Source organism: Mytilus galloprovincialis, chromosome 2, assembly GCF_965363235.1.
Source record: "Mytilus galloprovincialis chromosome 2, xbMytGall1.hap1.1, whole genome shotgun sequence".
Taxonomy (NCBI): Eukaryota; Metazoa; Mollusca; class Bivalvia; order Mytilida; family Mytilidae; genus Mytilus; species Mytilus galloprovincialis.
The window spans coordinates 11,724,726-11,748,075 of record NC_134839.1 but is presented as its reverse complement, the minus strand read 5'-3'; the positions used below and the strand labels follow the sequence as shown (position 1 = coordinate 11,748,075).

The window sequence follows — 23,350 nt, the reverse complement described above, 5'->3', positions numbered from 1 at the left end:
ATACTTAAAAAGTATCTGTTAACTGAATGATGATAATATGTACTGTCTATAGAGCAAATATTACTATTTAGGAATCTGTGGCATTCAACACATTTTTGTGACAGTTAAAACTTTTGAGAAAATAGAAAAGTATTTTACCATCATGAAATGGTAGTGATTGTGATATCCTGTAATGCCATACGAGTTGAAATAAGTTTATTTTACAAGAATCAATGTACTTTGAACAATTCAAGTTTGATATACTGTGGATTCATTTATTATCGTGGGTGCCAATTTTTGTGGATTACAGAAACCTGGCATCCTGGTGGATATTTGATTACGTAGTTCTGCTAAAGTCTGGATAAATCTTTATAGATTTTAGTATTTCGTTGAACATTTAAATTTGTGGTTCATCTGTACCCACGAAAACCACATAAAGGTATCCAGTGAATAATAATGAATCCACAGGATACAACACATGCTCATGCAAAAATGTTTTTTCAAGTAACAGAATAGGCATGAGATATTCACCTTCCTGTTGAGCCTCGAGTAGCAGTTGTCCCTGCTATAGACTCTTCAATTGTGTCTTCACTATCTGAACCTGCAGCCATGTCTTTCACCTCAGGTTTCATAGTCTGTCGTACAATTTCAGTTTTGGGAATATCTTGTTTCTTCACTGGAGTTTCTGCTCTCCCAGATCTAGGAGTTGGAGTTCTCTCTCCTTTTGACCTTGGAGTTGATGGCCTTTCAACCTTTGACCTTGAATCTGGTCTAGGGTCTATGGGAAAGGCCTTCATGGGTTTCAGTTTTTGTGAAGATCTGTTTAAGGATGAGGGTCGAGGAGTTTCTTCCTCTGATGAATAAAGTTCACTGGTTCGATTAAAACTATTTGAGAAACTTTGATTTGGTGTAGCTCTAGGAGTCAAATCATCATCTGACATCTTAGTAGCTTTTGCAGATTTCTGTTTTGATTTTTGTGGAGATCTTTTGTCCTGTGATCTAACACTGGCTCTAGAGTGTTGACTTAGCTTTGACCTTGGTCTCTCTGAAATTCAAGAAAATAAAATTAATTTTCTTTTTTATTAATTCTACAAATAAAGCAAGTTTACAGTTTTTCTTTATTTTGTTAAAGAAATATATTACATATATCTTCTCTTGTCATAAACAGTTTTCTTTACATTTCTATGAAAAAATATTGAAATCGATAAGCTATGTCGTTTCAATTCATGTTCATTTCATGTCTCCATATTAATATTGAATATGATGTTATTTACATATATTTTATTGTGTTCAGTTATCTATTATTTGTATGAAATGGATAAGACTTTCTAAGTTGCAAAACTTGTGTCTGATACTATTTTCAATGTTTTTTGACAATAAAATACATTAACACTACATTTCTATGTGGTAGCCTTGCTGCATCAACCTGGCTTTAGACAGCAGACGTCTCTTCCCAAATCAAGAAAAAAGGATGAATTTTACTTTTATTTATTCCTAAATGCTGTCACTCTTGTGTCCAAGTCAGACGTGATAATAAACATGCCTGTAATTCTTAAGTTAAACCAATGACACATTAAGGGCATGAAATTATGTATCAAATAAATATTTCCAAAAAAGTATTATTTGTCATTGCAAAATTATTTTTTAGAGTCAAGATTGATACATGCCTTGAACAAGGAATAAAGAATCAGTCTCAAAAGAATTATATCGATTGAAAGTTTTTTAGACTAGGAACTAAAAGAACTAAAATTTTTCACACATAAAATCCATATAATGAAATATAACTATAAAAAGAGGCTTTAAAATCGTCAAACTATTAAGGAGAAAATATAATCTATGAGAAACACATAAAAATGTTTATTTAACAGAGAATTGTTTCATTCCTACCTCTCTCCTTCAGAGCCCCAAAAACTTGATTATTTGTATATTAAAGTTTGGTGCCCAAACACAAATAAGTGTGTGTTAGGAAGGATCATTTATTGAATGTGTAAATCTAAAGAAATATATAGACGATGAGTGATCTCCCTTTTAACAGATAATACTGATTTAAATTCTGATATCAGAAAAGAAAAAAGTTTTATTTATTAAAAAAATAACCAATTCTCTCTATTCCTTTTAATAGCTGCTTGTTTCAAATAAATGAAACTCTTTAATATGGAAAGCATTTAAGGTTTTTCTTTTTAGCAAAACAATCATGGAAAGTAACAGAGAAAAACAAACACACATATGGGACAAATGTAATATTGGCTATGTATGTATGAATATGGTCAACTATTTATTCCAAAATTCAATGAGAAAAAATGTTAGTATATACAATTTGTGGTGTTAGTACCGTAATAATCTGCGTTATCAAATAAGTGAATATCCTGCATGATTTTTTTAATTAATATTTGATCTTTCATGGAATTGGATCTTGCTTCAATGCAGAAATTTTTGAATAAGACCAGTATCTACTTTAATATGATAAATATGCATTTCAAATGTGACATGTGTGATAGGAATGTGAAATATCACACGGACAAAAGCACAGTGATAAAACTAATGGAAATAGACAGTGATTGTTCTAAACACACAAACATCCTAACCCTTCCGATTTGCTGAACGGCGACCTAAATTCAAAAAGGGCTGATGGGACTCTCTGCTTTCATCCAGCGTAGTAAAACTTATAGATGATCCTGGAATTTTATCATTGTTTACAAAATTATATATAAAGAAAACTAAAAATGGTTCAATAGTTATATTGAAATCATGAAACTGATGGAAAATATAACACCATACAGGTTTCAGTATCCAAACGGCAGCATGAAATAAAAAACTCTAACAATAAACTAGAAATTTGTGCTCATATTTAGTTTAAAGCATATGAAAAATAACCAGGTGCTCCGCAGAGACAGCTTTATACGACCGCAGAGGTTGAACCCTGAACAGTTGGGGCAAGTATGGACAAAACATTCAAGCGTGATACAGCTCTGAATTTGGATTGTGATCAAATTTTTGACATTACATGGTTTTTTTTACACAAAACAAATGTCAAGATTTTACAAATCAATTAAAGATTTCTTCTTCAAACTTTTTAAATCTAAAATTAAATAGTTGACACAGCATAGGTTTCTGACACAGAATGAATGTGGTCTAATGAACTTAAAATATTTTTTTTGCCTTTGAGCAATTCACTATGCTGTTGAATATTAATCCTCTCAAAAAAATGTTTGAAGAAATTTTCTTTTTATTTATGAAATCTGAAATGAGAAAAATTTAAACCCCCCCCTTTTTTTCACATCCCCGTTTCCCTTTTTCCAAAACTGATATCAATTCAAATTTCTAATGGAGTTTGCAACAATAACTACTCGTTTAAATACATCATAAAATATTAAAATGTAAAATAAAGTGCTTGTTATCACTGAATGGTAAAGATTGGTTGGTAGTAAAAGTGAATATACATTGTTTATTGTATAAAACAATAAAAAAAACTTCATCAGCAACATTTTATATTGGCAAATTTCCAATGAAGTTATTTACATAAAGTTATTGGCAAATAAAAATAGAAAATGACATCATAGTCATGTCTGGCAAATGTCAAACATACATTATCTAAAAACATTTTAGATAAGATAAGGAAAAAAAGCTTCATCAGCAACATTTTATATTGGCAAATTTCCAATGAAGTTATTTACATAAAGTTATTGGCAAATAAAAATAGAAAATGACATCATAGTCATGTCTGGCAAATTTCCAACATATATTATCAGCTTCTATTCTATACAAAGAAAGATAACTCCAATTGAAAATTAATTGCTATTGCACAATATTGTGCAATTAGATATTTCTTGCTATTGTGCAATACTGTGCAATTGAAAATTTCTTGCTATTGCACAATACTTGATATGGAATCCTGATTTGGACCAACTTGAAAACTGGGCCCATAATCAAAAATCAAAGTACATATTTAGATAAAGCATATCAAATAAGCCCAAGAATTTAATTTTTGTTAAAATCAAACTTAGTTTAATTTTGGACCCTTTGGACCTTAATGTAGACCATTTGAAAACTGGACCAAAAATTAAGAATCTACATACACAGTTAGATTTGGCATATCAAAGAACCCATTTATTCAATTTTTGATGAACAAAGTTTAATTTTGGACCCCCATTTGGACCAACTTGAAAACTAGGCCAATAATTAAAAATCTAAGTACATTTCTAAATTCAGCATATCAAACAACCCCCAGGATTCAATTTTTGTTAAAATCAAACTAAGTTTAATTTTGGACCCTTTGGACCTTAATGTAGACCAATTTGAAAACGGGACCAAAAATTAAGAATCTGCATACACAGTTAGATTCGGCATACCAAAGAACCCCAATTATTCAATTTTTGATGAAATCAAACAAAGTTTAATTTGGACCCTTTGGGCCCTTTATTCCTAAACTGTTGGGACCAAAACTCCCAAAATCAATACCAACCTTCCTTTTATGGTCATAAACCTTGTGTTTAAATTTCATAGATTTCTATTTACTTAAACTAAAGTTATTGTGCGAAAACCAAGAATAATGCTTATTTGGGCCCTTTTTTTGCCCCTAATTCCTAAACTGTTGGAACCAAAACTCCCAAAATCAATCCCAACCTTTCTTTTGTGGTCATAAACCTTGTGTCAAAATTTCATAGATTTCTATTAACTTAAACTAAAGTTATAGTGCGAAAACCAAGAAAATGCTTATTTGGGCCCTTTTTGGCCCCTAATTCCTAAAATGTTGGGACCAAAACTCCCAAAATCAATACCAACCTTCCTTTTGTGGTCATAAACCTTGTGTTAAAATTTCATAGATTTCCATTCACTTTTACTAAAGTTAGAGTGCGAAAACTAAAAGTATTCGGACGCCGGACGACGACGACGACGACGACGACGACGACGACGCTGACGCCAACGTGATAGCAATATACGACGAAAAATTTTTCAAATTTTGCGGTCGTATAAAAAGTGTAATACAAATCAAAAACTCTTTTTTTGGTCTAATAAAATGTAAATAAAAAATTCTATGTACACATCTAACCCGAAAACTAGAAAAATATATTGTTGCTATCAGTATGACAAATACCTTCTTCTTCCTCTTCTATTGTGTTCTCTAAACTACCTCCTCTCTTTCTACCACCTCTATTGCTACGTCGTTCTGACGGAATCTCAAAACTCATCTCACTTTCTGTGGTTAGAGTATAGCTATCATCAGTATAATCCCTAGACTGTGAAGATTGATCTTTCCTATTCCTTGAACGATTAGAATCCCTTGACGGTGGACGATCCTTATTTCTTACACGAGCACTTGCCATAGAACTGTCTGAATCTCTTTGTCTTGAATTGGGTCTACAAAATGTCAGACAATTTATCCTATCATATGTAAGATTTCAATACATGTAAAAGTATGTAATTTGTTGATATTACAAAGAATCAGTGCTCTTATTATACAGATGTAGCTTTGTTCGTACCAAGTAAAGCATTCCAATCAAACCAGTAATAGGGCTATCTTTAATTTGAACATAAGTGTGAGATTTTTCCGCGTATTGATGTATACACTGTAAATTTGAGATAAATACAAAGAAAATGCTTTGGGTCTGTAATTTGCACAGAAGTTTGAGCTTTTGATTCATCTTGAGGTCCTCACTGACTTTGAGATAAAAAAAAAAAGAAAAAAGAAAAAGATGCTTCGACTTTTGTATAATTTTTTGTAAAGAATCAATATACCCTATCCTTTTTACATTTTGTTTAAAAAAAATTGTCTACACAGTTATCTATGTGTTTTTTTATTTTCAAAAATTGGCCATCAACTGACAATCTCATAAAGTTAACAATACTCCATGATTTTATTCAACTACTGCCTGAACACCCGAACCTGTGAACTATTTATCTAAATATTACCTTGGTGAAGCAGGTGGACCTCTTAGTCTCAACGATGGCTGCTGCTGTTGTTGTTGTTGTTGCCTTGCTGACAGTTGACTGACCTCTGAACCAACAATTGAACCAATGAAACCACTGTCTGCATCAGCAGCATTTCTTTGTTTGGTCATTTCTTTAAATTTGCCTGGACCTGGAATATTTGACAGTTGTCCCCCTCCTGTGGCCCCGTTCTCTTGGTCTGATATTCCACTATCCTGTAAACTCTGCATACTGCCAGACATACTATGCTACAATTGAGTTTATATATATCTTAAAATTACAGGTCCTATAAGCAGTTATTGTGGGATTATATCATTTTTCATGAAAGAATGAAGGCGTAGCTACAAATTAGATTTTATATACTACATGATTTTTTAACACAATGTATTAAAACTGTTTGTTCTCAAAAAATGACCAAATTACATTTTGATTTTTTTTTATTGCAAGTAAAGTTTGAAAGGATTGAAGAATATTTTGTATCTTGTTTTTCAAATGATCACTGTTATCATACCTTAGTCAAACTTCAGCAACTTGTATTTCTGCATGGATAATGATTGCACAACTTGAGACAAACATGATATTAAATTATGCCTTATGTTTTATAAGAAAAACACAATTTTCTAGATGCTTTAATAATGTTTCCTTCCAAATAAAAAATGCAGAGCAAAAATGATTATACTAATTACATCCACTTTTGTTGTTATTCAATTCTAAACAGCATTATTTATATATCTACATATTTCAATAAGGAGATGTGCATGATTGACTATGAGATAACTATACACTAGAGATCTAATGATGAAGATAAAAGCAATATTACAAGTCACTGTACATGCTATACAGCCTTCACCAATGAGAACATTATTGTAAAACCCAAATTTCTCACAAACCTTTTTTCTGTCCATTCGTCTAGGGTCTCTAAGATCATGTCTTCTTGGGCGAGGTAAATGAGGTGAATCTCTATCAAATGATCGATCAAATTCCCTGGGTGATCTCCCTCTACTGTCTCTAGATGATAAGCTACCTTGGCTACCAGAAAAATTGTAAGATCCTGGTAAACCACTTTCTCTCGTTAGATCTATAATATAGGAAAATGTTCCAATTTAATGATTTGCTGCCTGATTTGCTATTTGAAAATAAACTGATAATGAATTCGATACATAAAGATGGTATCTTTAATAAATATTCTTAAAATAGGAAAACTTTTACATTTCTATGATCATTTTCTTCTAAAATCCTGTATCCCAGTGCAGGAGAGGCTGTTGTTGACAAAATTACAAACACTTAACCACTTAACTGTTTAAAATCAAATAATCAACTTTAAATGCTGAACATTTATAAATGATTAAAACTTGTTTAATTTTTCAGCAAACAGGCCATGAGGAATTTGGAATTCACTTTTAACAGAATTCATTGTAAAAATCATGGCAAAAGATGATAGAAAACAAAAATCTCAGTTGTCAAAAGAAGCTTATAATCGTAGCAGAGTATTCTAATGTATTGTTGAGCTTACTTGTTGTTTTTTAATGCAGCAATCTTTATTTTATAAGGTAAAGCAGTTACCTATAATCTATCAGATTGACTTGAACATATTATTCAACATTTAAACAAAAATGATCTTATGATTGTGGGCTTGTGGCTTGTTATCTATATCTTGCCTGAAGAGATAGATCTTGTATTACACTACACATCCTAAGCTCATTCATGTCTTACAAAGTTTATGAAGATGTACATTTTGTCCATGACAAAATTCTTATGCTATTTCTTTAATGATACACAAAACACACACACACTTTTTACCTCAAATCATTGTTTGTCAAATTTCATCCATTCTGAAACGTACAAAAAGATTGACAATGTCTGATGTTAAAGTTGGACACCGGCATTGGACATTTAACGTCTTAATGGTATGTGCAAAAACTAGATCAAGAATTTGCAGAATATTTAATTTAACATGTAAAAGTGATGACCATAAGAGAAATAGATTTCTTTAGGGAGTCTTTTGCACACACAAGTATGAGGTCATTTGTCATATATTCTGGCATCAAACTTTAACATCAGACATTTTCAAACTTTTTGTACACTTCAGAATGTAATTCAAATTATTTCCAGGTAAATAATCTCTTTGCTCCTCTATCATCCATATTTACTAAATGAGACAAGTACTTACCTCCATTCATATCCTGGTGTGACCTTGACCTGTCATGAGCGTTTTCCATAGATGCATTTGGATTATTTTCTCTTCCCTGTAAAAACATGTGACAAATTACTTCATTGTTTCAACCAAAAGTAAAGTGAAATCTAAAAAGTCTAATTTACAAATAATAATGTTTCAAACCTCTTCAACAAAGTTGTTTGGTAAAGAATATATTCATTTGTTCATCATGCCTATCTGAGAAGAAGGAAAAATGTAAACAAATACTTCATTTTGCCTTTTATGGTCAACATTTTTTGGTCAATTAAAATTTCAGTTTTATTGACAATTACACAGTATTTTATTTTTTAAGCTTCTGTATTATCAATTAAGTTGTAAAAACATTCACTTCTACAAACCCTTGTAAAACTTTGATTTTCTACACTTGCATAAGGTTCTTTTCTTCTGACTCCATTTTGAGTAGGTCCATTTTCTGATATGGCCTCTGATGGGCGTCGCCTCCCTAGGAGTCTAGCTTCTTCATCTCCATCATGTATTTGTTCCCACCTGTAATAGGCTAACTGATTAGTCAAACTCTAAATAATCACTCATAAAATAAACATGATACCTTAGATTAATCAGTCATAAAATAAACATGATACCTTAGATTATCAACTCATATCAGTAAATTGATTTATTTTGACAGGTTTTTGTCAGTTAGACCTCTCTGATGAAGAATAAAATTTGCACTTAAAAATTTACTACTTTTAATATGTCACAGCTATCTGCATCAGTGTAGAAAGGTATCAGATCATAGACATGACAGTCTAGTCACACTTTTCTAAATTTTTTGGGCAAGTCAGTAAATGATTATAAATTATTTTATTAAAATTTTATTCATTACATTGAAAATTTTACATTTTGAGAAATAATTTAGACTGTGTTTATGTTAATTCACTATTGATGGATGCTTATGAAACACTATTTTGGAAATAAACTGATAAAATTTTTAAATTTTTAAAATCAAGTGGAAATACGTAAAACAGCATGTAATTATGATGCAAAAAGTGAATTATACACCATGTGAGTATGTAACAATTTACATGTACATGTGATAAAATAAAATAACCAAAAGTGTCATTATTATTGCAATAAATCCAGTCCAGTTGTAACAATTTGATTAGCTATTTTGTATAAAATCATTAACCAATATACAATACAGCTTATGTTAAAATAAAGTTGTAATGCCAAATTATAGATGTAATAATGACCATTGATTAAATGTGACAGTAATTATATAAAAATATGTTATGTTATAATATGCTTTAAATACACATATATACAGAACTACAGCTAGAGTTCTGCAGCTGGAACAACAAGTATTTAACACTTTCACTGGAGTTTATTATCTATTTGTTATAGCATTACCCTTCAGTACAGTTCATTTACATCTATGAACCCTTTGGGAACTGGGATACAAACTTAATCATAGTCAATGAAGCATAAATGAAGGTCATAGTGACCTATTTTTCTCCCAAGATGCATCCATAAACCAGTTTGCCTTATCCTACTATCACATACTGTGTATTGTGGCCAAGATATGAATATGGATGTATAACTTTCATATTTTCAAGAGCCAGAATGAAGGGTGGGAAATTTTGACTTTTATCAAAATAAATGGTAAATTGGATAGGGACAGAAATTTTGCCATGCAACAGACCACCTACAGACCCCTCTAAGATTTGTTGTCAAAGCAAATGGCACTTTCCCTATATTTGATCTCTCAGCACTATATTTAATTCACAAAAACTAGTTTAAAATCTAAACTGCAATAAATAAATAAACATTTCAAAAATAGCAAGTATCACTAAATGAGCAGAAATTTAAATGTTACAGCCAATGTTATGTGATGATAATGTGACTATTAAATACATGTATAAAACATTCATAACAAATATATACATAACATTATGAAATTAAATACAGTGACAAATCTGCCATTTTAGCCAATTCCACAAAAACATCTTTTCATCTGCGATATATGGAATTCTGGGTATCCAATTCAACACTTCCTGTTTTCAAAATAAATCATGAAATCCATAATTCTTATGAATGCCAAAAATTGCTTTCACTGTAATATCTTTAACTGGCATTTCAGTTCAATAATCATATTACTTTGTTACTGATAATTCAGAAAATATTGCAATGTTTTTATAATCGCAATAATTTAAACTCAAATTTTGATTTTTTTTTATATGAATTAAACAGGATTTTTCTCAATATCACAAAAACTAAAATCTCATTTTAGTCTAAAATGACGATATCAAAATAATAAATGCAAGCAATAAGTTCTGAATTTACAGTACCATAAGTCTAACATTTTTCAGCTGAAAGTTTTTACCTAGAATTCCATTTCTAACTTACCCATCATCCGTATCTATTTCCTCTGGTGAGGAACTGTAAAAAATGTACCATCACTTTGATAAAACTTTCAATATTGTGATTCCTTTACTATGCATTTTTTTCATTCATTTATTCAAATTTTTCTTCAACTAAAATTTTAACAGTCAACTGCATCAACAATTGTTTTCTAAATACTTCCAAAGCATTTGGGTTGCAATTAATTTCAGGTGATATTTCCTGTTAACTTGGTACCAATTCCACAAGGTTCTTATTCATATTTGTGTATATTGGTCCATAATTTCATATCTTTTATGTGTATTTGTTGATGCCATAGTCACAATTTGTTTTACCTCAGAGACTTACAGATAACTAACTATGTCCAACTTACAATACATCATGATCAAAATACAAATAATCAGTATGCAAATTACCTTTCAATTTCTTCATTAAACCAATTAGTACTACTGCTGCGACTAGAAGCTGCTGTACTACTGTTAGAAGGAGTTAGATGATGGCTGTGTTAGAAAGCCAAGCAAAGCAAGATGAAAATTAATAAGTTATAAAATGGAACAATATTATTTTTTATTGCCAGTTATGCATGTTAAATAAAATCATGTTTTGCATATGACTCTGTTAAAAGTATTCTTGTTACATTGTTTGGGAGGTGAACATGCGTTATATAACTGATGTTTTCCATCTTTATATTGTTTCATGTGTGTTAAGTACATGCAGCATATTATATTAGAAGTCGCAGGTATAGTTTTAATAGACCAATAATTTATTCAAAAACATCTGAGAGCTTTGATAATATAGTAAAAGCATGTTGTTAAAAAGAATGCATGTGTTATTGTGTTTATTGTGTTTATTAGCATACCCCCACTCCTTTTACAAAGTATTGGAAAATGAGGATTAGGTTTCTAAGATCTAAAAAGTATATATGTATGTATATGTCAAACTGGTTACTGTTGGGCTGCTGACTAATAATAAGATTATTCTATTCAGTAGTATTGGAGAAATGTTTGATGAACATGTTTGCTTTTTTTTTTTAAACATATTGACATGTTTAAAGTATAGGCAAACAGGAAGTAACTGTGTGAAAAAACTTCAAGAAGACAGTATCTAGAAGTTTCATAAAGAGCTTACAGGTTACAATTCATGATTGTCAAGCTGTAACCAAATATGAAGTCATTTTATTTAACAGTTTGTGAGTGAAGTGTGGCAAAAATGTTTGTTGGACAGAAGGACTGACAAGATTTTTGCAATAAAGCCTCACAATAATAGTTTGAGTATAATTTGCACGTAAATTTTGCTTAATTTTACTGTGTATTACATTAAAAAGAAAGTATTATATAGTAAACAGAAAGATTATTATGAATATGAATGTTAAATTTCAATCTGTTAAATTTTAGTACATAAACTGTAATAATTAGCGTAAGCATTAAAAAGCATATAAAAAAGCATGCAAGAATTTACTGGCTTTCTGCTGAAACTAAGACAACAATTCAAATTTCAAATTCAAATGTCTGGCTATACCTTTAACCTTAAGTAACTTGATGTACATGTACTCTTACCTTTCTTGCAATTCCCTTGGCATTCTAAAGATGTCAGGTTCGTCATCACAAATATTTCTTAGTTTCTAAAAAATATAATAAAGCTTTTCATAAGGCAAGTCTATCAATGTAAAACTCTCCTTTCAATCTCTTATCCAAAGAACATCTGATCTGTTGGGTTTTCAAATTTATAAAATTTGATATAATTTGATATGCACAAGATAACTATACATTTACGTCTTTGTTTAGCTGCAAATCTGTCAACTTTTCCATTGTAACATAAAAAAATGGAAATCATGAGCTCACAAAGTTTTATGAACCGCTTGACAAAACAGCACATTCTCTTTGTAATGATTAAATGAAAGTGCAGAAAATATCAAATTTCTTATTTATAAATATTGACATATAAGATTGTAACATATCTGCAAATTCCTATTCTGTTGAATATATATCTTCACTTTGTATAAGACTTATTTGTCAGTACTATAACTATGTGTATTCTCAAATTAATGTTCAGTAAATAAAGATCAGTACTTTCACTGGTTTTGTGATAAAAATGGAAACAAATGTGTTTGATGTACTGTATTTTTACTATATACATAGTTAACAAGAAAGTTCTTATATTCGCCCCTCAAAAAAAACAGAAGCTACTTCATACATTAAGTCAAAGACACTTACACGAACAAGGTTATCTATTTCCTCTTCCCTCTCTGGTGTCTGAGCCATCTGTTTCAGTCTCCGATACCTATCCATTAAAGCACTATATTCCTCATGTAATTGTTTCACTTTCTGTTCAAATTCAGAGTTCTCTCTTGGTTTAATCAAGTCATCACCAGCTATGGTTCCTTTCATTTTCTTTTTCATTTGGTCAACAGATCTACCTTCATGATCGCTAGAATTAACATCTGACATGTCGGAAGTGTTTGCATCAACCATTTTTTTCTGAAAAGGCTGTCGTTCCGAGGCTTTCTCTTTTTCACTTTGTTCAATAGCTTCATGGATTTCATCAAATTTCATTCCAAGTCTAAATAATTCTCCTTCTAGCTCTTTGTCTCCGTCAAAATTAATATCAGTTAAATTAGGCTGTGACCGTTTCAGAACGTTATAGTCTTCTTTTGACTGTAAATAGTCATGTCTCAGTCTTTCATGGTTTGTTCTGACCTGATCAAAAACTTTAGCCTTTTCTTCATGAGTTAATTGTTTTTCTTCTAGCAAAGTTTTGAATGATTCCATCTGAAAAGAAAGAAATATTTTAACATCAAAGCAAACTTATTACTGAGGATTTATTATTGTTCGTTGAATACCAATTTTGGGAGGTTTCGGAGGTACAGGTGAACCATGAATTAAAATGTCTAACGAATAGCATAATTTCAATAGGCTTTGTATACAGAGATTGACAAAACCACAAAATGAAATATCCACGAAGATGCAAGTTTTCACCAATCCACAGAAATTTATACCCACGAAAATAATTGAATCCCCAGTACATGATATATTTTTTTTTAAGACAAAAAAAATCAATGATAAATATTTACATTTATACTTTTCTTTAACAATGTCTTTCCTGTATTTGATTAGTTTAGTTCCAGGTTATATAAAGTTTATTAACCTTATTTTTTAAAAACACCTTTATGCTTTCAGCATGATTGTTTAATACCTCCAGTTCAATGCCATTTTAACCAAGCTTTTCCAGCATATGATATCATCAAATTTTAAACTTGATATGTATCTCAGCATGGGTAACTTACATACCAAAAATTCAGCCATATATCTAAAGGCATTTAGAAAAAAGTAAGGATAACTGAAATTTTCAACAATTTATCAAAGTCCAAACCAACTCCAAAGTCCGCAGTTTTAACAAAAATTAGCAGACTGAGAGCAGAACAAGACTTAAAACTGATATGCAACACATCAGGGTTAACTCATATAACAAAAAGAAGTTCAATGTCTGAAGGCATTTAGAAAAAGAAATGTGTATAATAGTTTGTTGCGGAATGACAGAAGACAGACAAGGGAAAAACTATAAGACCCAAACAACTTTGTTGTAGAGCCATAAACAAAACACTTATGTTTTTTTCTGATCATGCTGTGCATTTGTAAGTGTAACTGTGATGTATCGCTCATGTGAATGTTTATAACAAATTTCAAGATCCTCTGATTTGTAGTTCCTTAGAAAAATGTGACAAAAACTTCCAACATGGTCATAATGTATAAAGACCTAGCAGGGGAGATCTAGACATTATCAAAAAAAAAGGGGGGTGGGGGAATCCAACCTAGGAAGAGGGAGGGGTTTCAAGCCATATGCCCACATTCAAATGCATTCATTGTCCAATACAAGGGGGGGGGGAGTTCAACCTTCTGCCCCCCCCCCCCCCCCCCCCCCACTTGAATTCACCACTCCATATACAGTACAGCATGTCCATGGGAAGCCTATTGACATATTACAGAAAGCTCTAACTTGTAGTTCACAAGAAAATGTGATTGAAATTTCATGTGATAAACAGGAGTTCGGACAGACAGGAACAGTTAAATACTGTCTCCATTGAAACAAGGACTGTAAAGAAATAGGTCATTGACACAGGTTTTATATGAAAATGTATTACAGTGAGAGATCAAGATATCTCAGTATCAAAAAGAAAAGAATATAGTTGATGAGGTTTTTTCCCTTGAATCCAGACTGAGGGTGTAGAAGATTTCCAGTGGTTGCTTGTTTCACTTTTTTAGGTTTTTCCATTTCAAAGAAGAAAATTCTATTTTGTTCCAAAATTTATCCACTATGCATATTATGTATTTATTCAGTTTTTATCAGCTTCATAAATTGTCGTTCAATTTACCCTTCCTTTATACAAATACTAAATATAAGATATAATCAGTTGTGTTTTCCATTAATGAACTATACATTTTGTACAACCATGCAAAATTTAATAATCTTTCAAGAAAATAAAAAAGAGTGTCTATATTTCTTTAACTATAGTTAAACAGTTTGGTTTCACAGATTTCAAAAAGAATTTCAGCACACCTTATTCAAAAAGGTTATGTAAATAAATTGATGGTCTTTAAATTCCAAAATATTTGAAATCAATCCCTAACAATTACGTATGAATATTTAAAAGTCAGATCATTAAATTCATTTATCACATTGTCAGGATAAGAATTGATCATTTGTGTGTAAAAGGATTTTCAATGAGTAAAATTGTTGAATATTTTCCAAATGGGTTTGTTTATAAGTTGTACAAGAATGAACAAGAGATAAAGGTACATAAGGGATCTAATATGATGTTTAATACAAGAGATGTCACTTTTTTCAGTTTTTGCATAGGTATCTTATTGGCGAAAAAAGTTAAATATTCTTCTAAATTTAACACTTCAAATTTCGAACAGATGGTGACAAGATTGGCAATAAAGCCTTTGGCTTTGGGCTTTGCTCATTGTGAAAGGCTGTAGGGAGACCTATAATTGTTAATTTCTGTGTCATTTGGTCTCTTGTAGAGAATTGTCTCATTGGCAATCATACCACACCTTCTATTTTTATATTTGAGGAAGCTCTAAAATTTTCCATTCAAAATACAAAAGAATAAGCTTTTCACAACCTTTTTAATCTTTTAGGCAGATTAAAATAGATCATAATGACCCTATAAGAGACATTTTATAAAAATGATTTTTGAATCCCTATTTCAGAACATAAAGGACTATGGATAATATCATTTTATTAAACCATCACTCGGAGAACACAATATAGTTGTATAATATATTGATTACCCTATCATCCAAACTACGTGCTTGGAACAGCAATCCCATTTTAACACTCTCAGCACCACTTTCCTGTGTTCTACTTTCTGACAGACCCAAATGGCCGTTAAGTAAGCCAGAATCTGATTGGCTACGTGCTTTATATCTCTGTTCCTGTATTCGTTCATTGTGTAATTCAGCTGCAAGGCTATCTGTAAGATAAAGTCAAGTTATAAGAATAATTATTACAAATACTAGTATCTTGAGGTTGCTTTTCTTAGTAAAACTTAGTCAAGTTTTTCTATAATAGGTTGGATGATTCTCTTGACATAACCATAAGTTCTTGTGATTTACAGAATACAATTTTTTGCTATATTGTAGCTGGTATTTACATGCAGAAATGTTTCTTTCAAATATGAAGCAGCTATGGATGAATATCAAATGACACATACATTGTACCACTATGTCTCATGTTTACACCATGGACTGTCATAACCATTGCCAAATGTTTATGCACTTTTCACCAATTAAAAATTTTGTGTTTGGTTTTCTTATGTCATAATTTTATGTTATTTAGAGAATGTGGTGTTGTAGATGACAGATTTTTTGTAGTTTTTGCTCAATTTATTATCAACTTTTTTTAGGCTCTGAATTTTTGAAATACTGTGTAAACATCTGCCTAAATTGTTAAAGACTGTATGACTTTGTTTAAGTTAGGATTTCTTTCTGTAATTTTGTATTGCTGGGTTGCTGTCCCATTGATGTTAAATCTCATTTTACTTATTGAGTTGACAAATTATTTAATGAAGAAAACTGTCATTTTTCTTTTCAATGCACAAATCACTTATTTTATCAATTAGCTGTTACAATTATTGTTCTTTCTCTTCCACCTTTACCAAGATCTTTGTTTCCGCATGCATACCAAAATAAGTGCCAAACAAAAAACATGCAAACTAACATCTTCTAAGAGAGAAAAAAATCACTATTGCCAGGGAGTAAGCTAAAGGCATGCCTGTCATTTTCTTTTTAATTCTGCTCTCTGAAGCAAACATGCAAACAGGCCACCAAAATTAATATTTAATGTCTTGTAAGCATATATTCAACCCATACTTTAAAATACTATTGAATACCTCCATCTCCTTGACATTTACCCAACTGTTGTAAAAGTAATCCATGTGTGAATCGAACCCAGACAACAAGTGCTTGTAAATATTTTGTCAGGAACATGCATTAATTTGTTGCAATCTTTCATATTTTGAATTTTTATCATATTTAAAAAATACAGATAAAGCTGTAGTTACTGAAGAAGCTGCCACTCTAATGCATACAATGTAACCAGACTTGCTTATGCAAAATCAAAGTGCTACAACAAAATACAAAAAATGGTCAAACCTACCCTCCTCTCTGGAAACTTCTGAAATAACAGATAATGGACGTACATGTAAAATCCAAGAATCACTGTACGCCAATGGATGAAACTTCCGAGAATAACCATGTGCTGGTTGAGATAAATTTAGGAAGTCCTGCTCATCAAAAGTCATTGTATTTTAAAAAAATCATAATTCAGAATACTTTCTAATAATAAATAATTAGGGATAAGCTAAGAACCTTTGTATTATTATTTAATTCCTCGCCTCAATACACTATTCTATGTCAAAGTTCTCAAAGTATAATGTTACTATAAGCTTCTTAAATCTGGAATAGATTGTTTATTCCGTCTTGTAAATATACTATCATTTTAATTTCTGAACATAAAAGTTAAAGTATAAAATTATCACTCAATATATAAATCCTCTCATGTCTCGATTTGTTTGTGAATTTTTGTAGTTTTGAAAGTTCAGTTGTAACTTTGTTGTATTAAAATCCAGATTGTTAAAAATGATGATATACAATAAGTTTTTTTTATTCCTCAGCTTCTAGATTCACAGTTATATTTCTATTAAATTTGATTCGGCCTTAAAAAATTGTAACTGGTGAAATGACATTTTTTCTAATTTTGTTCTCCATGCACTCACAGTAATAGGCACACATACATTCACAATTTGCACTGACTTGATTATTCCTAAAACTTCCTACATCAAATATGTACGTATATTATACCAGATACTTAACAAAAATGGATCTTTCAGCATTAATGTTGCTATATATCTCTTAAAATAATCACACTAAATTAAAACTTAAATTTCTTGCACTATTCAGTATAATTTGATTAAGTATAACGACATTTAGCATGCAACTGAACAAACACTTTTCCACACTTTCATTTTAACTATAAATGTTCTTGTCTCACATTTTTATCCAGTTCTTAATAGCATCACTTGAGGTCTTACATATATATCTTGAATTTCATTAATAGATTTTCGTCTATTTAATTTAATAATATAGTAGCTTATACAATCTAGATGGCTATAGAACTTTTAATAGCTCATTAATTCATCAATTATGTTTGAAGGGTTTAACTTAGTCTTAATTAAAAGTTTATCTTGTTTAAGTCAATCTGTCAGTTATTGCTTTTCGAATGGAAATTATAATTTACAATAGATCAATTAATATTAGGTTCAATAGAAACTTCATTACACATTGGTAATTGGATTATGGATAGACCATTTATTAACTCTACCTCCATTCGCTGATGACAATTTCTTTATTTCAATAATTTATACTCCTTCAAAAAAATACATATTAAAAAAGACGGGTGTTTTAAAGTTTGAGATAATGATAATGAATTGAAAAAAAAAAAACAATTGAGAAGGGGAGGGGGAAGGTACCTTAAATAAGAGGCATTGAAAACAATTATCATTAATATAGTCAACAAGAGGAATAAAGCAATATAAATTCCTATACCCAGAAAACGTTAGCACCTTTGGAATTTGAAATATGGTCTTGCAATTCTGCAACAAAAGGTCATGCTAACCAGTAACCTGTTTCAATCATACAAATTTTATAATTATACTTTGCATAAAAAGAGGAGAGAGATGAAAATTATTGATACCTATTATACACAATTAAGTTTATTTTGATATTGTTGTATCTTAAAACATATAGAATTGAAATAAAATAGATAAGGATGTTTGCTATATATATATATGTGTTCCGCAATACTCAAATTTAAAATTAAAATTATATTGCTGCTCAGATTTTCCTTATTATATAAAAATTCCAGCCTTATATATTATAATGAAAATCTGCCATGAATTGGTGGTAAATTTATGAGGTTTTCAAATTTCATCCATAAAAACATCTACATTATAAATTTTTGAGAGATAAGAAAAGCCAAAGTATGCATTATGCAAAGGTTAAAGTCCATGAAATGAAAAATACTATAAATCAATCACTGTGTGCACTTAATGATGTTTAGACATTCTTATAAAATTCCATTTCACATTTTTGACAAAAACTAAATGAGCAAATTATTTATCGACATTCATCATGTTCATCATGTGATTTCTCCTTTGCCTTCTAAAAATTACTGGAATGTGTTTCGTTAATAAGTTTACATTGATTTTAAACTGATCTATGGACAATGTATAAAATTGTATAATCTGGCAAACTTTCAAAGCTTTTCATTCCTGTATTAATTTTTAAATGTACATTAAATTTGTACGTCAATAAATATATCTTGGATCGGCTATTTCCTATATTAAGTTCACACCTTTTAATCAAATTCTATATTTACAAAAAGTGTATTCATACAAGCAATAAACATCTGAATAGTACTGGTACATATTTATAATTAAAAACTTTCATTAAATTTCAGCGTGACAACTGCAGGTGACCTAATTATCAAAACAGGTGAAGCACAGGTGACATGTTACTGCATGTTTTATTCAATTAAATGTCCATTGAAGTGTGAAAAGAGGGAGTTGAGGTTTAAAAACTTTTAAAAACTTAGTTTTATGAGATTGCAATATTTCACACTAAAAAATTACTTACAATACCACATTATTTAATTTTGAAAGAGACAAACAAATTTTATTATCTTGAATATGGCATTTAGAAAGTAAAACTTAAAAAAAAAAAAAAATAGAGTAGCCAGCTATAGCCTTATCTTACAGAAATACTTATAATATACAGTTTAATATCAACATTATGAAACTAAGGCTACTTATATTATTTCTTTTTCCTCTTCTCTTCTTCAGTATTTCATAAAATTATGTTTTGTTTTTGAATAAATTAGCCCAAAAAAATTTAAGAGGTACGAACTAGCAAAAGTTTTGCAACATCTCAACAGAAATAAGACAATATCTTGAATTATATAAAATATTCTTGTATAATGGATAGCACATGCCGCTGCTGAAATTCAAAATAATAGATGATTTCATAAATTACTATCTTATTCCATAAAGATAATGCAACATATCTTAATATTATATAAGAATTAGGATAGGTTAGTATGTCCTATATTTTTGATAAACTTTTAAAAAAAAAAAAAAAATTACTAACCTTGAGATAATGGACTAGCAATAGAGCCCTGGAAAGGTGAAGGTGATTTAACGGCACGATTAAGTCCAAGCTGTAACATCTGTTGCTGTTGAGCGCCTGGTAACGTTCCTGACATAGCTTGACTAGGAGTAGGCGAATCAGAATGAAGAGTTATTTTAGCTCCAAGTCGAAGCTGGTCAATTGTAAGTTCAGCTAAGGCATATTTAGAAAGAAGCTTATCATAGTCCATCTGTAGTTGCTGCACAAGTTCTGTTGCTTGTTTACGTTTGTGAAATTCCTGCTTGAGTTTTGATGAGAGTTCAACTTTAGCTTTGTCCGATGAGCCACTAAGATCATCATGTTCTGTATCTCCATGATCAATATTAATATGGGATAAATCAACAAGGGACATATGAGTTGGCTTAACAGGGCCAAACTTTGCAGCAATATTTGTTGTGCTTTTACTTTTAACCCTGAAATTTTTATTATTGTCATCTTGGGCTGTAGGTTTAGGTAAAAGACGTTTCGGGGGCATTTTCTCAGAATTTTGTTCCTTTTCACCTTTTGCTGAGTGAGTCTGTTTTGTGTTTTGTTTTGATAAATTTCCCAGCGATGGTTGGCGGACAGGTGTTTTAGGCCCTCTGTCAGAAGCAGATGATCTTTGACTCGTTACAGAGTCAGGTCGTGTTGGGGTTATAGACCCTGATCTTCTCCAGTCCCTTTTATCAGGAGTTACTGATCCTTCTCTGCTGAAGGGGGTATTACCCCTACTACCATAATCTGATACATCAAATGAATCATCTTCAATATGTCTACCATCTTGTTTTGGTGGTCCACGATTTCTTATCTCCCTTTCAGTTCTTTCAAAAGACTGATCAAATGACCTGTTCCTTTGATTTATTCCTTTTCCATAACTTGGGCTCATTGACGGAACATCTCTTTCATTTTGAAATGCTCTTATTTTTGCTGGTTTAGGGGTATCAGATATTTTACTTGTAATCAAAAATATTTCGTCATCATCATTTGTTCTCTGAGAAGTATTTTCAAAATCTATGCTTGTTGCATCTCCGAAATCACGAGATTCTAAATTTTCCTTGTATAATTCCAAAGCTTCTTCTGGGCTTATTTCAGGAAATGATCCTCGACTTAATGTTCTCAAAGATGTAGCTGTTGTAGGACGTGTATTTGATGTTTGGTAGTCGTGACCATGAATTTGACTCCTACTTATATCAGGGACAACCGAATCACCATGATCCTCCTCTTCTTGTGGGGTAGGAGTGGCCCTTAAATAATCGTCAAATGCAGGTTCATCATCTTTTTCCTCAAAATTTATATCATCCTTCGAAACATGTGACTCCAAATGTTCAAATTCTTGAAGTGAGTCCTTGTCATCAACTAAATCTGCACCATCTACTAATACACCTAACTCCCTTAACTGTTTGTAATACTCCTCATCAAATAGTTCCTTTCCAGAGTCGGTGGATCGTCTTAGATTTTCTGTATCATCATAAGTTAAAGAATTATTGTAGCTACTATGGCTACTCCTCACAGATTTATCATTATATTTATCATTTATTGGTGTCTGTGCTCTCTCATGTCCATTCTCATCATAAGCAGAGTAACCATCCTGATCAAAACTTAAATCGTCTTTTGAAGCCTCAAGGTCACTGATATTTTCATGGTCATCGTCTAAAGGATGAGAAACACTGTCATAACTTGGATAGGATTGTAAATCAAATTGTCGTAACGTTGACGAACTTCCAGCTGATTGTTTACTACCTCCGAATCCAGAGTCTGTCCAATGAGTTGAAGCGTATTTTCCTGAATCGTGAATATCGTAATCGTCTCTTAAAATGCCATCATCATCTATCAAGTAATTACCAGCTAAAAAATAAAAGAAAATGTCATAACACAACAGTACTTATACTTAATTTTTATAGGTTATTGGATATGTAATAATATGATTATTGTAAATTAAGAAATTATTATGGAGTTTTATTAATGCAAGTAATAAGACTAGGTGAGCATCACAACACTGAGAGCTAGCACTGGGATACATATGAATATAAAAAAGAAGATGTGGTACGATTGCCAATGAGACAACTGTCCATAAGAGACCAAAATGACACAGACAACTATAGGTCACCGTACGGCCTTCAACAATGAGCAAAGCCCATACCGCATAGTCAGCTATAAAAGGCCCCGATATGACAATGTAAAACAATTTAAACGAGAAAACTGACGGCCTAGCTTTATATATTTGTATAAAAAATGAAAGAAAAACAAATATGTAACACATAAACAAACGACAATCACTGAACCACTGAATACTTGTTTGTAGATTTTCCAGAAATTGAAATATAAATTTTTGTCCATTCTTTAAAAATCACAAACTTTTTGCATTTTTACTGATATATGTTGATAATTGACTACATAAATTTGCATCCCCATGCGCATTTAACCATGTAAAATGAACCCATGCATTATGTTGCAAATTAGAAGAAAAAACTTTGAACCAAAACATGGCAGATATGTCTTTTCATGTACATACAGCTGACTTGAAAGGAAAACAAAGCTTGCAGCAAAATAATTAAACTGAATGAAAGAAGATGTTTGGTATACACGAATGACACAGCTGTATATTTTTTCAACTGTCCTTAAACTCATACTTCAACGTAAATTTTGGGTGTTTTTGTTAAACAATCAATCAGTCAACTAAAATTTTGCATACTGATGCAGACCAATCATCTTTCTAAATGCATCGCTGTCCTATTTCATGTATCAGAAAAAGACAATAACACTTGAGTTTCTGATAATCTCAAATCCTCTATCAACAGTTTTATTTACAATTTTTGTCAACAAGATTCTATCCTACTCAATATTTTATACACAACCTCTCAATAACACTCAAACAGCTACAAAACTTGATTAAGCATTCTAACTAGATTATAGACAAATTCGGAAATACCAATGAAAAACTTTTAAAGCACAATAAAATATCAATAAGAATGACATTTCAGATGAAGTAACTGTATAAATTATAAATGTGGACAAATTGTAATAGCTATCTGTCATGACAGATTTTCTTATAGGTGTCAATAATAGTTCATGTTCAAATGCACATATATTGAAATAACGACTGCTCATCTATAAAAATATTAAAATATAAAAGACTTACAAAAATAGTAAATAAGAAATGTAATGG

General features: G+C 30.9%; 1 protein-coding gene across 4 annotated transcripts in view; it reads right to left on the bottom strand.

The window, feature by feature from the left end:
* The window catches only part of LOC143062899 (uncharacterized), a 54,711-nt gene that overhangs the window by 10,472 nt on the left and 20,889 nt on the right, over window positions 1–23,350 (bottom strand). The window contains exons 3-16 of one of the 4 annotated variants that reach the window (XM_076234713.1): window positions 20,167–22,029; window positions 17,120–17,137; window positions 15,754–15,935; window positions 12,673–13,227; window positions 12,016–12,080; window positions 10,876–10,959; window positions 10,466–10,498; window positions 8,461–8,608; window positions 8,078–8,153; window positions 6,798–6,985; window positions 5,890–6,155; window positions 5,075–5,337; window positions 2,565–2,654; window positions 511–1,024 (exon numbers count right to left, since the gene is read on the bottom strand). In XM_076234713.1, the coding sequence (XP_076090828.1) occupies window positions 511–1,024; window positions 2,565–2,654; window positions 5,075–5,337; window positions 5,890–6,155; window positions 6,798–6,985; window positions 8,078–8,153; window positions 8,461–8,608; window positions 10,466–10,498; window positions 10,876–10,959; window positions 12,016–12,080; window positions 12,673–13,227; window positions 15,754–15,935; window positions 17,120–17,137; window positions 20,167–22,029 (4,345 nt within the window). The remainder of the gene's footprint in view (window positions 1–510; window positions 1,025–2,564; window positions 2,655–5,074; window positions 5,338–5,889; window positions 6,156–6,797; window positions 6,986–8,077; window positions 8,154–8,460; window positions 8,609–10,465; window positions 10,499–10,875; window positions 10,960–12,015; window positions 12,081–12,672; window positions 13,228–15,753; window positions 15,936–17,119; window positions 17,138–20,166; window positions 22,030–23,350) is intronic. The other 3 variants (XM_076234715.1, XM_076234714.1, XM_076234716.1) reach the window with 3 other exon arrangements.